Raw genomic sequence first — 14,933 nt, forward strand, 5'->3', positions numbered from 1 at the left:
AAAATACCCGGTTCTGTGAACCTGACCTTTAAAAATGGCGGCCTACAGTTCAGATTTTCGTTCTGGGGGAGGGTTGGATTAGAAGTCAGGCCTGCCGCCCCTGGAGCAAGTGTAGATCACAAAGTTGATTACTTAGGTTTTTCTTACCAGGAGGTCAAGTTTCTGAAACAAAAACAGAATTACCTGGAAAAACTCAGCAGGTCTGGCAGCATCGGCGGAGAAGAAAAGAGTTGACGTTTCGAGTCCTCACGACCCTTCGACAGAACTTGAGTTCGAGTCCAAGAAAGAGTTGAAATATAAGCTGGTTTAAGGTGTGTATGTGGGGGGCGGAGAGAGAGAAAGAGAGAGAAGTGGAGGGGGTTGGTGTGGTTGTAGGGACAAACAAGCAGTGATAGAAGCAGATCATCAAAAGATGTCACCAATAATAGAACAAAAGAACACATAGGTGTTAAAGTTGGTGATATTATCTAAACGAATGTGCTAATTAAGAATGGATGGTAGGGCACTCAAGGTATAGCTCTAGTGGGGGTGGGGAGAGCATAAAATAGTTTAAAATATTTAAAAATAATGGAAATAGGTGGGAAAAGAAAAATCTATATAATTTATTGGAAAAAAACAAAAGGAAGGGGGAAGCAGAAAGGAGGTGGGGGTGGGGATGGGGGAGGGAGCTCAAGACCTAAAGTTGTTGAATTCAATATTCAGTCCGGAAGGCTGTAAAGTGCCTAGTCGGAAGATGAGGTGTTGTTCCTCCAGTTTGCGTTGGGCTTCACTGGAACAATGCAGCAAGCCAAGGACAGACATGTGGGCAAGAGAGCAGGGTGGAGTGTTAAAATGGCAAGCGACAGGGAGGTTTGGGTCATTCTTGCGGACAGACCGTTTCAAGTTTCTGTACTGGTGGGCTTGAAAAGAAACAGCTGGGAGATATTAAGATGGAGCCATCTTTGATTTTTAAAAAGGAGTAGATGCTGTTGCTTTTTTCTGCAGCTGCTGTTTCTTGCTGTGTTCTCTGCAAACTGACTAGTTTCTCCCTGGTTCTTGGGATAACAGGTTTGTTATCTGAAATAGTTCTGATCAAGTGACCCAAATGATCAGATACTCTATTGCCCGCTCAGAATGGTTTAAAGCTAGAAGCCATTGCTATACAACGGAGAATAGATGTAGGGGATGGGTGAGATCTGTTCATATCCACTTATGCTAAACTGGCTTCTGCAGCTTTCTTTTGTTGAGCTCGGAGCCAGGGAATCCCAAGGTCCATAGATTTTGAGTTTCAGGTAAGTCCACAAATAATAGCGGGATAAATCCGACAGACTTGAGGCAGGAATTGCAAAAGTCAACTGACCTTTGGCAGCCATCTTAGCAGTCCTGTTAGTGTCCATTTTTAAATAAAAGACAATTTCAGAAAATTATATACTGAATGCAGCCCATGTTTAAAGTTATGAATAGGACATGCCTGCACTGGGCATGATATATGAGAGTAAGAATGTGTCCTTAAAGCAGACATTAACATGCTTCCCAACCCATTTCCCAAAGTCCCTTACAATGCTAAATTATATTAAGAGATCTGATTGAAAGAAGCCCTGAGAAATACTATTTAACCAGAATATTTTGCCAGAATTCTATGCTCAGATAATCACAGAAATATGATAAATACACTTTTATTGGCTTAACAAGACAAGCAAGAAGTTGAAAAGCTCACAAGTGCTTAAGGGACAAGCATAAGTCCATTTGCAACACTCACCTTACAGGCAGAAGTCCAAGAAAACCCAGGAAAAGCTCACACTTGCCTCCAGTTGCTTGTATTTAGCATCCATTGAATATATCTGTGTGAGGATGAGCTGGTTCAGAGACATCTACAGCCACATTCACTGTATATAAAATTGAAAAAATGTCCTTGGGTAATTGTTTTACTCAATGCTTCCACTAATTTGTGAAAATCTTCCTGGATACTCAATGGAGTGAAAGGTCATCTACTTTTAGATGGGTTTTATTTTATAAGTGCAAAACTGCCTGGTAAATGCTTAAACTTGGTGCTAAGCTGTGATATTTAACATTTTCATTTAATTTTATCTTGAGGTTTCTTCATCTGTGTAATATCTATTCAGATAAAGTTTTGAAATAAACTATGATAGGAAGACACCAGTGCAGATACAATTTTCATTTCTCTAAATACTCTCATTATTGCCTCCTTTTGTCTTGCACTACAATGACTTATTTTATTGCATAATTTCCTGTCCTCTGCCATTTCAGGATTTTGATGAAAGAATTAACTCTATCTTCTTTTCTGTACAGGTGCTGTTGGTGTGTTAAATGTTTTTTTTAGTTTGCTCTGATTTTTTAAACATATAGGACTTTCTCCCCATCGGGGGAAGTTGTGCAGGGGTGGGCGCAGGCAGGCGGGTACCTGATCAGCGCCTCTGCTACTGCTCACTGAGCCAAAAATTCTCCCCATAGCGTAGGGGTAGGGACAGAGCCGTCCCTCAGGGGAGTGTGGGCCCCGGGGCAAATCACACATTGTGAGCGCCCCGTAAAATTTTTAGACAAGTTTCCTCTGATTGCTGAGTGTGTGTGTGAGAAGGACCACCAGCAGCATCCCGGATGCTGAGCACTTAATTATAAGCATGTACTGCACTATTAACTGTGATGACTGTGTCGCAGGTAAAACTACACCTTATTTCCAAGGCTGCACATAATTGTTGGCTCTCCTTATGTTAAGGAGAAATCCATGATCTCTATGAGATTCCGTTACAACATTTTTACTAACACACCCCACACCCCAACTGGAGAGAACTTTAAGATCGGAATTTTCCAGCCCCTCACATGAGCAGGATCTCCTGGCCCCGCCGATGTGAATGGAGATTTCAGTGCCACAGGGGAACCTGCTGCGCAGGGGCTGGAAAACTCCGGCCTAAATGTCGAAGTGAGGACATTCACTGCGTTCAACTGTTTCCTTTTAAATTACTAACACGATGCTATAAATAATTCGACTTTCTAAAAAAAATGACTGTCCAGCTTCAAACGTTAAGCAAATGTAGTTGCACATGTATACTGGAAGAAAAATATAACAAGAAGTGAAGGGTTTCAATTGCCCAGGGCCGAAAATAAACACAGCTTACCCCTCAGGTTGGACGCTATGCTCTATATTCCCGTTTTAAAGACATTAGCTAGTTCAGAAGAGTTCATCTTGCCCCTTCGCAGTGAATGAGAGTTGGAATGAAAGCCGCTCTGCCACTGCCGCCGAGGTCAGCGCTGCTGTTCTCAAGGGTGATGCTGCCTTGGCAGGGATTTATCCAAGTTTACATGGTTTTAACCTGCTTTTTCTTCTACCCTTTATGAGTTTTGGAGAGGGGATACCTGCTTCGTTTATTCTCTTGTATCCACCAGTAAACAAGCATTTTGAGCTTAGACTGTGAGAGACAGCGAATCAGCTGGTATGTACTGCAGGCTATATTACATCTGACACCATGATGTCAAAGTTCGGGGCCCAGGGCAATTGTTCTGATTCACCATACCCTAAGGATGGCTCTGGATAGGGAGGTCTTGTGGTGTAGTGGTAATGTCCCTTCCTCTGGGTTCAAGTCTCACTTCAGGGTTTGATGTCCAAGGGAGGCGTGTTCATAAATGTGGCCAAACAGCTTGATTACCAACCTGTAAATCCTTCCAGTATGTCTGATGGCAGGCAGTAGGAGTGGAAGAGTTTCCTAATCAGCCATACTGCAGAAGACAATGGCAAACCACTGCAATACTTTGCCAAGCATAATCATGGACCAGTCCAATGGAAGTCGATGGCTGCCAATCCCCTCTCTCTAAAGAGAGAGCAGCCCATGGTCTTCTAGGACTATGGTGAGTTTTGCTCTTTATGAGGATCATCACCTTGCCATGGTGGAGAGGCTTGCGCGTCCCAGTGAACCCGAGATCAATACCATCTGGAGCTCATGCTCCTGGTAGGGTCTTCCATGGTGGTAAGGTCGAGGGGGAGGTTCCACATAAAGAACGATCCAAGAAGTCCTCACCGGCAGAGCAGGGGAAGGAGGGCTGCGGCCCCAACGGCTGCAAAGGCGGAAGGAGGCTGCAGCGGGGAAGTAGCCTCAGTCGTCATGGTCCATCGTGGCACTGAATCCAGCCACCAACTGCCAAGACCATGTGGAACCCGGCTGTGCCCCGGAGTCCCCACGCTCTACTATGCCATGTGCAGACCTCCATCAGGCGAAAATCCCTGTGGCGATGGAGAATTGGCGACAGTGACAGAACTGTGATGTTTGGAGTCCTCCAGCCAATATTCCGCACAAAGGTGACGATGTGTGGCGGTCATCAGGCACCTGTGCTGGGACAGGAGTGCCTTTTGGCAGCTGCATCTGCGAGTGAGCAGTCCTCTTCAGAATACCCTCTGCTCACCCCCAGCGGGGAGGGGGCTAGAAAAGGTGCCCCAAAAATAGGTTCTGTTGACCAACGCTTGAAGGGCGGTCAAAGGGAAAGGTGTAAGGATATGTTCAAGGTCGCACTAAAGCACAGAGGCATTAACACCACTGACTGGGAGGAAAATGCTGCTGATCACCCAGCATGGCACAACGCTTTGCGGCTCAGCGACTCGACAGTGAGGTGGAACAGTGGCAGCAGAAGAAGGATAAAGAAGCCAACCCATGACCGCGATTTCCACTCCCCTGCACAACACCGTGCCCCCACTGCAGAAGAACATGTGGATCCAGAATTGGGCTCCTCAGTCACCTGAAGTCTTGCCATGCCTGACGGACGTCATCCTCGTTTCCGAGGGACTGACTCCGACAACGAAGAGACCTTGGTTCCTGAGAGGGGAGGGGTGGAGGGGCAGTTTAGCTGAGATTTCACCCTGACAGTGCTTTGAGTTTTTATTGGATAATTTGAGGTGATTAAGCTTTTAGCACAGGTTTTCCGGCAGCTGCTGCCAAACTGAAGCTCTCTTCACATCTGCTGGTAACATATTTACAGTTGGAGCTTCCCAAGGCTTGCGTTATTGGCTTCAGGCGCTTGCACGTGCACGAGCAAGGACCATTAAAGGTCGAAGAGGAGCTGAACCGCTTCTGATAATACATTTGACCAACGGAAGATTGTTTTAAAGTGAGAGTATTGCTAATAAACTTTTGCCCAGGACAAATACTGAGATAATTGAACAGACCGCGCAGTGATATTATTATTTATTTTTCCATTGAAAAATTAAGCTTATCTTCATAGGTGAAAAGGGGAAATAGCCCATTGCAGGATTATACAGGGCGCGATATTCCAGAAACCGTTGCAGTAGAAACTTCCCCCCCCCCCCACCCCGGGCCAATATGATGGCGTTCTAGTTGAGTTCTTGCAGTAGGCTTTGCTCGTTTTACAGCCAAAACTTATTGCACTGGATCGATACCGCTCATATAATAAATTTTCCGTTTATGTTAGAAATGAGTAGTTATTGATTTCTAACATTCACTGACCCTGCTTTTGCTGTTTTTCTTAATCAAGACTTATATTCCACACACAATTTGTAAATGTAGGTGCAGCAATTTGACCAGATGCTCTTTTCTAACAGCGGCAGCAATAGCAATCGGTCTCATCGTTGCTTAACTCGAGAAATACGATCTGAGAGTTTAATAGGGAGAGACAGTGAATATATATGGACGTTTGTCAGCTGGAGTTCTGCAGTGTTATTGCACAAGCTGGTTGTGAGGTGGCGCCACATCGTGTGTTAGTACATTGATCGATGTCTCATGTGCCGCGCTCATTCCCAAACCCATCTGCACGATCACAAAGCCGGCAGTCAAATAGCTAGTCTCTTCCTTCTCACTCAGAAAGAGCTGACCTATCTACACAGGCAACAAGGTGAGCTGAAAATGTTAACACTGTTCTCGAATCAATGATAAAAGAGTTAATTTCACTGATATTTGCTGTTGCCTTTTGAGAATGAGTCCTATATTTGCAGATGCTGGCTTCTCTGATGGGTGTTTTTATCGCGGTTTGCTTCGAAGTTGAAAGCAGGCGCCCAGAAGCGACCAATGCTGTCAGTTTCCTGGATAATGAGAAATGGTTGACCACTGTCTCACAATATGACAAGGAGCTGAGATACTGGAACAAATTTCGAGATGTAGGTACCTTTAATATCTGTTCTGAAGTGGAGTTCTGTATTTTTTTTCAGGACACGGCTGCGGTAATATGCTTAATACACGCTATGTCGCTTTACACAATAGAGGTGCTGATGCTGCAATTATAGTGAAGAAGAGTGAAAACAAATAATGTGAAATACTTTGAAATGGTACACACCGTCACTTCTGTAAACCCGCTAAATGAAGTAAATGTGCTGCGGATTTAAATCTGTTGCATTTTTTGTAATTTTTTTAGTGCACTAGAATTTATTACTGTATTTTGTAGATTTCAGCCAGGATTTAATAGTTCTGGTGATGAGCACGAAATCGTTTTTTGGTTTAATTTAAAAGGAAGCCAAAGCCACCAAATTCAAGTTAGCTTTACAAAGACTCATTAAATGGACAATAGCATTCAGTTTGCATATTAATTCTTGATAGATTCAATTGCTATTCAGTATCCATGCGAAAATATATTGTGGGACATTCAGGGCTATTCAATGCTGCCTGTAGCCCAATATGTGTACCTTGCCTTGTAGCAAATTTTGATTCTTCAGGGCTCACTGGTAAAAAGGAGAACTTTTACTGAAATTGCCAAAGGGAAATTGTATTGGTAAATATTTGTAGAGTATATACTGAAGTAGTGTGGAACATGATGTGTCCCATGAGTGATTTGATTGACTGACAAATGCCTTGTTATGGTTATTTCCATGGATAGCATAGATCAGATCTCATGGTATTTGTTACATAATGCCTTCATAGCATTGAAATGATTATCTAAATTGATATGTTGATTATGAAGTAGTTCACCTTAAATTGTATCACCTCCCTACTCCAATTCTTCCCTTTTGAGGCAGTCCCTCAGGATTGAGGATGACTTGCTTCCACTCTGGTTCACTGGGTAAATGAAATGGCTGATAAGCCCAATGCATGATCCGCAGTTTCTGCCACGTGCGGTGCAGATGGTACTTGAAGGATTGGGTAGATTGTTTGTTTGGAGGTTTGTGCACTTCATCTGATGCCTCAACTTCACCTCTGAACTTCCCAATGAAGTCTGTAGGTGTGTTCAGTGCCTTCCTGGATAAGCTTTCTCCATTTTGGTTGGTCACAAGCCAAAGGCTCCCATGGGTTGAAAGGAATGTTTGACGTCTTCAGGGATGCTTTGAGGACATCCCTAAAGCATTCTGCTGTCCTCCATCTCCTGCCACAACTGAGCTCTGAGTAGAGCAGTTGCTTTGGAAGTCTGGTCTCACCCTGATATTGCGTAGTTTTAAATTGTGACATTACATGGAGATAACATCATAACATTTTGTCTGATACTAGCTAGCTGAAAAAGAAAAGTGCAACAATGGGTGGAAGTTTGTACATATTTGTGAGGCAGTACATTTACATCATGGCAGTTGGTAAGGTTTCCCTCCATAGCCTTCCGCCAGGGAATTTTCACAGCAGGCACACAATGAGCGTGTCGATAGTCATTTTACTTTTTAAAAAAAAAAATGTTCAACTGATTTTCCTTAAATGAATCCTTAGAGGGCATGGAGATTAAGCTTTGTGGAAGATTGTTACAGTCCTTAACTGTTCTTGTGAAAAAGGAGTTAGCAAAGGAAGCACATTGGGGTGTGTACAATTAGAGCTGTTGGTTAGAAATATTTCCTTCATTCAAAATTTTAGAGGCATGTCAACCTGTGGGCTATTCTTCATTTCTGGAGATTGTGCCTGCCTAGTGATGAGACCAGCTGGGAGACACTGGAATTTCATGAGTAATCGTAATGAAATGAGCTCCCCGGTGTTAAACTTTCTCAAGGAAGGTAATATTTTTAGCAGTATGTGGATCCCAAGCAGCCACACTTGAGTCTGGTGTTGAATCAAAACGGCTTCTGCTTTGCATTGACGCTAAATTTATCTAATCAAAATTGAGAGTTGAGGACCAACAAACACTAGTTTGTTGGGTACAGTCTGTAGCCTGCCAATTGCAAACAGCAGCTGGGAAGTGTTTGATACAATCTGCCAGTCTCTGGGATGTATGGCCTACATCCCTAGCATCACCTGGCATTCCAAAGGCTGGTAGGTCACATCAAACAGCCGCTGTTTACAACAGACAAGATACAGACTGTATCCAGCCAGCCCGTGCTTGCAGAACTCAAAACACAGTGTCCAACATTAGATGCGATTCCGCGATTGGACAACATTTGCTAAATAATCCTTGATGTGCTAAGAATTACACTAACAAACAATTTAAGATTATCATTCGGGCTCGCATTATGGTGCATTTACATGTACTAGAAGCTACATATATTAATACACAGCGTCCAGTTCTTTACAGACAGACAGACATGTACATACATTGCGCCTGTTTCAACTAAACAAAATATGTGACAACCATTTGCTGACTCATTCCTCAGAGCAATGCCTCGACCAATCAGGGTCAAGCTGCCTGGTTTAAATTTCAAATAATGCCTGGAAGTTAACCATCATTGGTGTATTTTCCATGGCAATGCCACTTGCCAATCAATCAGCACTGTCTTCATATACAGTATACATTGTTGTTTTCCCCTTATATTGGTATTCTTGCGAGCGTCCCGATGAGTGCAAGATGAAAAGCTTAGACATATCTTTTTTTCAGCAACACTCAAGTTCTGTACTACCAAACAACTAATATGTGTCTGGTAGCTACATCTTGTGACCCAATGAGTAGTACCCCTGCCTCTGAGCCAGAAGCTCTGGGTTCAAGTCCCACTCCAGAACTTGTTGACCAAGAAAGGTGCATTCATAACAAGCCCAAGCAGGTTGCTTATCAATCTGCAAATCCTCCCAATATGCCTATGGCAGATGGTAAGAGCGGGAAAGTCTCCTGTCAGCCAGAACCTACAGAAGACAATGGCAAACCACTGCAGTACCTTGCCAAGCATAACCATGGACCAGCACATGGAAGTCCATGGTACCTGAAGAGAGAGAGAGAGCTGCACCTTAGTACAAGGTAACAATCTAAATGAGGAATTTAGATGATACCATAAAACAAAAGGACAAAGCTTGAATCATTTGTAAGACATCTGAAATATGAAAAATTACTGTTCTGCCTTAGTGTCAATCCGAATATCTTTTTTAAATACAAATTCCAAAAATGATATTCAGTTTTATGTTTGGTTTAGTTTTAGCTGTGGGTCTTTGTGCATTCCATGTTATCAATATGTATAGATGTCTACACAATAGTATTATTGTTGGAAGTTTGTCAACAAACATCTGTGGTTGCTTCTGTGGCCTGAAGAAGCCTTGAGGCACTCTGAAATGCCTTTGAAGAATTTGCATGTAATACGGAAAAAGGGATTAGGATGAATGCCCATCACACCATAGATATCTGTGTGTGTGACGAAGTACTCTTTCAAACCTATCCTCTGAAGGAGAATTTCTTAGCCAGTTTTTAAAGAATGCTACTGACTTCCAGTTAGTTTACTTTATTCTTGAACCATTTTTAAATAGAAGTAAATTGTGTATTACCTGAAATCTCCTTTGGCGCAAAAGCTGGTATAACCTATGCCATACAGATATTCACATAGAAGCATCATTATGCTAGTTTCCATTGTTTAAATGGTTGATTTTAACCAATTTTTAAGATATAACCCAAATAAAGCGAGAATTGTATTGTACAATTTAATCAGGAATGAAGTATTTTTTGTTTCCTTTAAATTGGGTATAAAGGGGACAGATCTGCAGGGAGAACACTTTCCTGTTGATGCTAAAGCTTTTCCAACTATGAATCCCAGGCAGCAGATCCATTAACTGAGATTGATTTACCCATCTTTTGTTTTGCCACCTTCAGTTCTGGTTTTTAGGGGCAACAGGGAACCCACATTAAGCAAAAAATGGCGTGTTTCTCAGCCCCATTGAAAAATGGAAATTTCATAAAGGTAACATTGACTACATTGAACTTTGGTGTGTAATCACAGAGAAGTTAACTGATGCACATCCAACTGTGGTAAAATTGTGTTTTCAGGTCACTATTTGAACTATTAAAACATAAGCATTGAAATTGTTCATGTTGAGCATCCATATAAATATTAAACCTTACATAGGTGGTTTTGTGTGTTGGAAAGAGTAATATTTGCAAAATCTGTTGTAGAGTTTCTTTGCTTCGCCATTGTACATAAAATGGAATTGAAAACAATCACGAAAACCCACCAGTAAAGAAATGCCTTGATACTTTAGGTTTTTCTAAGAAAACATTTCAAAATTCATGGTGAACAATCATAGGGACCTAATAATGTGATTGTGAATAAGTGGGCTATTTCAGTAGAAAAGTATAATTCTATTTCAAAATAAACTAACCAATGAAGTCTTCCATATTATCTCCTTCAAAATATGCACTCAAACTTTGTAAATTAATTATTATCAGAATTACATCTGCTCCCACCTAGTAGGGAAGTCCAATGACATGATGGCAACATAAACTGTGTGCTTGTAAGCTGGTGTGTTTTCATAGAAACATAGAATATTGACGGCACAGAAGGAGGCTACTTGGCATATCATGTCAGTGCTGGCTGAAAGAGTAATCCAGTCTAATTTCACCTTCTAGCATTTGGTTGGTAGGCCTAGGCCTGTAGATTATGACATTTCAAGTGTTTATCCAAGCAATTTTTATATATGGTGAGTCTTTCTGACTCCATCGCCCTATCGAGCAATGAATTGCAGACCCTCACCACCATCTCTGGGTAAACAATATTTTCTTCCACTCCCCTCTAATGCTTCTGCCAAATTCTTTCAATCTAAGCCCCCTGGTATTTCATCCATCCACTCTATCTAGACTCCTAATGTTATACCTCAGTTGAATCTCCTTCAACCTCCTGTCCCAAACAAAAAAGTTACAGCCTATCCAATCTTTCCTCGTAGCTAAAATTCTCCATTGCTGGCAACATCCTTTGAAATTTCCTCCTATAACCTATAGTGCAATCACATCCTCCCTGTAAAGCAATGACCAGAGCTGTCAGTTCTCTAGCTGTAGCTTAACTAATGTGTTCATACAGCTCTAGCATTCCTTCACTGCTCTTATATTCAATGTCTCAGTTAATAAAGGATTGTATCCCATATTCCTTCAAAATACCCTGTTAACCTGCCCTGCTCCCTTCACAGATCTGTGGACATGCACTTCAAGATTCCTCTACTCATCTCCATATCCTACATTTACTGTGTCCTCTCTTATGTTGTTTACTCTTGCATTACCATCACTGAGTCCTCCACTATCAACATCTGGGGGTTACCATTAAATTGGATTCCTTCTTGTTCAAGATGGTCATTGCCTGACCCTTGTGTGGCATGAATGTTATTTGCCATTTGTCAGCCCAAGCCTGGATATTGTCCAGGTCTTGCTGCATTTGGACATTGACTACTTCAGTATCTGAGGAGTTGCGAATGGTACTGAACATTGTGCAATGATCAGTGAACATCCCCACTTCTGACCTTATGATGGAAGGAAGGTCATTGATGAAGCAGCTGAAGATGGTTGGGCCAAGGACTCTACCCTGAATCACTCCTGGAGCTGTGATGATTGAGCATGATACAAAACCTAAAACAAAAAGTCAACATAATATCAATGTAAAATGTCCTTCTCATTATGACACTATACTACCAGGCTTCCTCTGATGTGATTGTCCAATCTTTCTATGAAGGGATCCCCTGTAATTATTGACATGCTGTCAAGAAGCCACCGTCCATTTAAAAAAAATCTCTGTTGAAAGAAGAGTGCTATAATTGATCATTTGGGTTTTTTTTAGTAAACAGTTAACAGAAGTAACATGTTAAGTCAGTATATGTAGAAGGAAATATAAAGTACAGAATTTCCTAGACATTGAGCTTATGGTATGTATTATGCTTCGCTCCAGATGGACAAAATCTGATCATTGTGCAGAACTCTTATGATATGAGAACCTCAGTTTGAGAACTTCTACCACAGATAATACAATGGGGATACTTAATTACCAATAGAGGCTAGGTTTAAACTGTCTTTAGTCAGTTATTAAAAGTTGTTCACTTCCTGCTTTAATAAGATGGTTTACTAATGCTGATTGACCAGGGTATTCCCTTATTCGTTTGTGGCAGCTCTAAAACAAGTGCTACAGTTGAGCAATATTGAAAGGAACCTTTTGCAAGGGTTTGCAGTTTCCTTTACTTGTAGATAGCATGTAAGGCAAAAAATCTGTGCATAGGATGTACTGGCAAATATTGCAAGCTGGAGCTGCCTGTAGGAACAGAAGATTCACTACAATGGAAAATGCAGATGTGCATTAAGTTTTAATCCCTTCTTTCAAAACACATACCATTCTTGTGTTTAATTACCTTTTAACATAGCTACTTGACTTCATTCACATCTGCTGTTGGTTTTTCTCTTTTGTATTTTTTGTAGCCAATTTTATCGTGTGCACAAATTCTGTTATATTAAAATAAGGGCAAAACACTGAGGATGCTGGAAATCTGAAATAAAACAGAAAATGCTGGAAATACTCAACAGGTCTGGCAGCATCTGTGAAGAGAAACAGTTGACATTTCAAGTCTGTCACGTATTTATTTAGGACACGAATTCTTTTTCTCTCTCCACAGATGTTGCTAGACCTGCTGAGTATTTACAGTCAAAATAAATATAGAAAATGTTGGAAATACCCAGCAGGTCTAGCAACATCTGTGGAGAGAGAAACAGAATTCATGTTCTAAACAAGAAGGTGACAGACCTGAAATGTCAACTGTTTCTCTCCACAGATGCTGCCTGTTGAGTATCTCCAGCACTTTCTGGTACATTTTGACTGTATTAGTAATCTACAGCGGTTCTGCCCTTTTTTTTGTTTTGAAAGTTTTGGCATTTTAAGACAAGAAGTTGTAAAATACTGTGAAGTGCCTTAACATCTAATGTTTTGTACTTATTGTGTTTGGAATTACGCAGTCGATAGAATGATTTAAAACTACTTTATATGCAGTGTATTTGTGTGATAAGAATTAATGCACCTCACCATTGATAAGAGATGTGCTACTATTTGCTTTCAGCACCCCTTCCATTCATCATTGTGATGTTCTTTAGTACGGTATAAAATATGCCATCAGTGATATTTAACTATCTCTTTATCATAAGAATATTCTTTTCAATAAGGGAAAGATTTCAAGACTTGTTTTATGAATACTTTGCCAAGAAATACATTTATAGTCTCTCGGCAACTTTTGTTAATAGAATTGGAAAAGTCCTGATTGTAACTAGATTTAAAATACTTCAATATATCCAATGAGAGAAGTTGCAGTGAAAGAAACAATGATTCAAATTGGACAGCATTAGATCTGCATTTATATGCATCTATCTCAATTAAGAATAGAATACCATAAATCGTGTTGTATAAGATGACCCCATTATTCCAGCTCCAAAAATCATGTTTTTGCAAATAAGTCGACACCCCCTCCCCTCCCTTTTCAGATGTCACATTAGTAGTTAAACTCAATTGTTCACCCCACTTGCCAGATTTCCCACCATGTAAATTAATAAAAGAAATTGGATGTGTTCTTTACAGACAAAAATTCCAACCTTCCTGAGGAATCTAGTACATCCCACTCTGTAATTATGAACCAAACAGAATGTTAACAAGTGTTTCTATAGCTTTCAGACAGAAAGGAAATCAATTTCAATAACATTGATCATTTTGCCATTATAATATGCTAGTAGAAATTGAATTTCTGCATGTCTGAAACTGCTGCACATCTTTGCAAAACAACTTATATCACCTGCTTGATCCGTTGTGCCCAGTCATAAGGTACCCCGTAAGTAAATCATGCACTTGCAGGAATAAAGTATCGAGTTGCATTAAAGCAGAGCACAAAAATCAAAAGGGAGTAATCATATTGTCAGCATAACTATACATATCCTGACTGTGTCTGCAAAGGAGAGACTAAACAGATAGTTTAGTCTCCCACCCACTCCCATCCAAAATACGTCAAGAACTATCATACTGTAAACTCTAATGCATGTCCATGAGTTCTGAAGCTGATTATAACTTATTTGTGACTTGGGTGGAATTTTACACCAGTGGGATTTTATGGTTTCGCCGAAGTCAACGGACTTTGAACAGCTCGCCGCATTTTACGGTCTCACCCATGCCACGACAAGGCAGTAAAATTCTGCCCTTGGTCAACAGTTATCTGTTTAGTCTCTCCTTTGCAGACACAGTCAGGATATGTATAGTTATGCTGACAATGTGATTACTCCCTTTTGATTTTTGTGCTCTGCTTTAATGCAACTCGATACTTTATTCCTGCACAGTGAGCTTGAGATGGCACTGTAAATTTCAGCGTCCAGCATGCCGGTCTCACCATTGATAATTTTTGCTATAGTTTCTTGCATTTCTAATTAGAATATGCCTAGTGACAAATTGAAAGAGTGTAGCCAATGCCAATCAACTTTTACTAACCTGAGACATTAGCTTATTCCCAGCTGAGCTCCTTCTTCTGTGAAGACAATGGCCAGCCAGCATGAAACACGCACTGAGAAAGCTTCCGTGTTGCCGAGGGAGGTGGGAAGAGGGCGGGCACTGACAAAAGTGAGGGTGCAGGTGGGCACTTCTAGCGAGCTCCCTGAAGGCAGGCAGCTGCTGCGGAGCTGCATCAGGGAGCTGCAGACCTGTACAGATTAAATGATAAGAAGGAAATGCACCAAATTCTGTCTATGCAACACATTCAAGCACCTGACAGCAGAACTCAAAAAACATCAGTCCCCAGATATCTCTTTTTTTAAATTATGTTTTACCCTGGACATTTCACCCTGCCCCTGGATGAGGTTTTGTTTAAAAATAGGCTTTCCGTTTTGCCCATGTGATGGGCATG

General features: G+C 41.2%; 1 protein-coding gene across 1 annotated transcript in view; it reads left to right on the plus strand.

Annotated features, from left to right (window-relative positions):
• The first annotated feature begins 5,773 nt into the window (after nt 1-5,773).
• The window catches only part of spock1 (SPARC (osteonectin), cwcv and kazal like domains proteoglycan 1), a 561,041-nt gene continuing 551,881 nt past the window's right edge, over nt 5,774-14,933 (plus strand). Inside the window, exons 1-2 of the mRNA XM_041193973.1 lie at nt 5,774-5,832; nt 5,933-6,094. Of these exons, the coding sequence (XP_041049907.1) occupies nt 5,933-6,094 (162 nt within the window). The 5' untranslated portion in view covers nt 5,774-5,832. The remainder of the gene's footprint in view (nt 5,833-5,932; nt 6,095-14,933) is intronic.

The sequence above is a fragment of the Carcharodon carcharias genome, chromosome 8 (genome assembly GCF_017639515.1).
Source record: "Carcharodon carcharias isolate sCarCar2 chromosome 8, sCarCar2.pri, whole genome shotgun sequence".
Lineage (NCBI taxonomy): Eukaryota > Metazoa > Chordata > Chondrichthyes > Lamniformes > Lamnidae > Carcharodon > Carcharodon carcharias.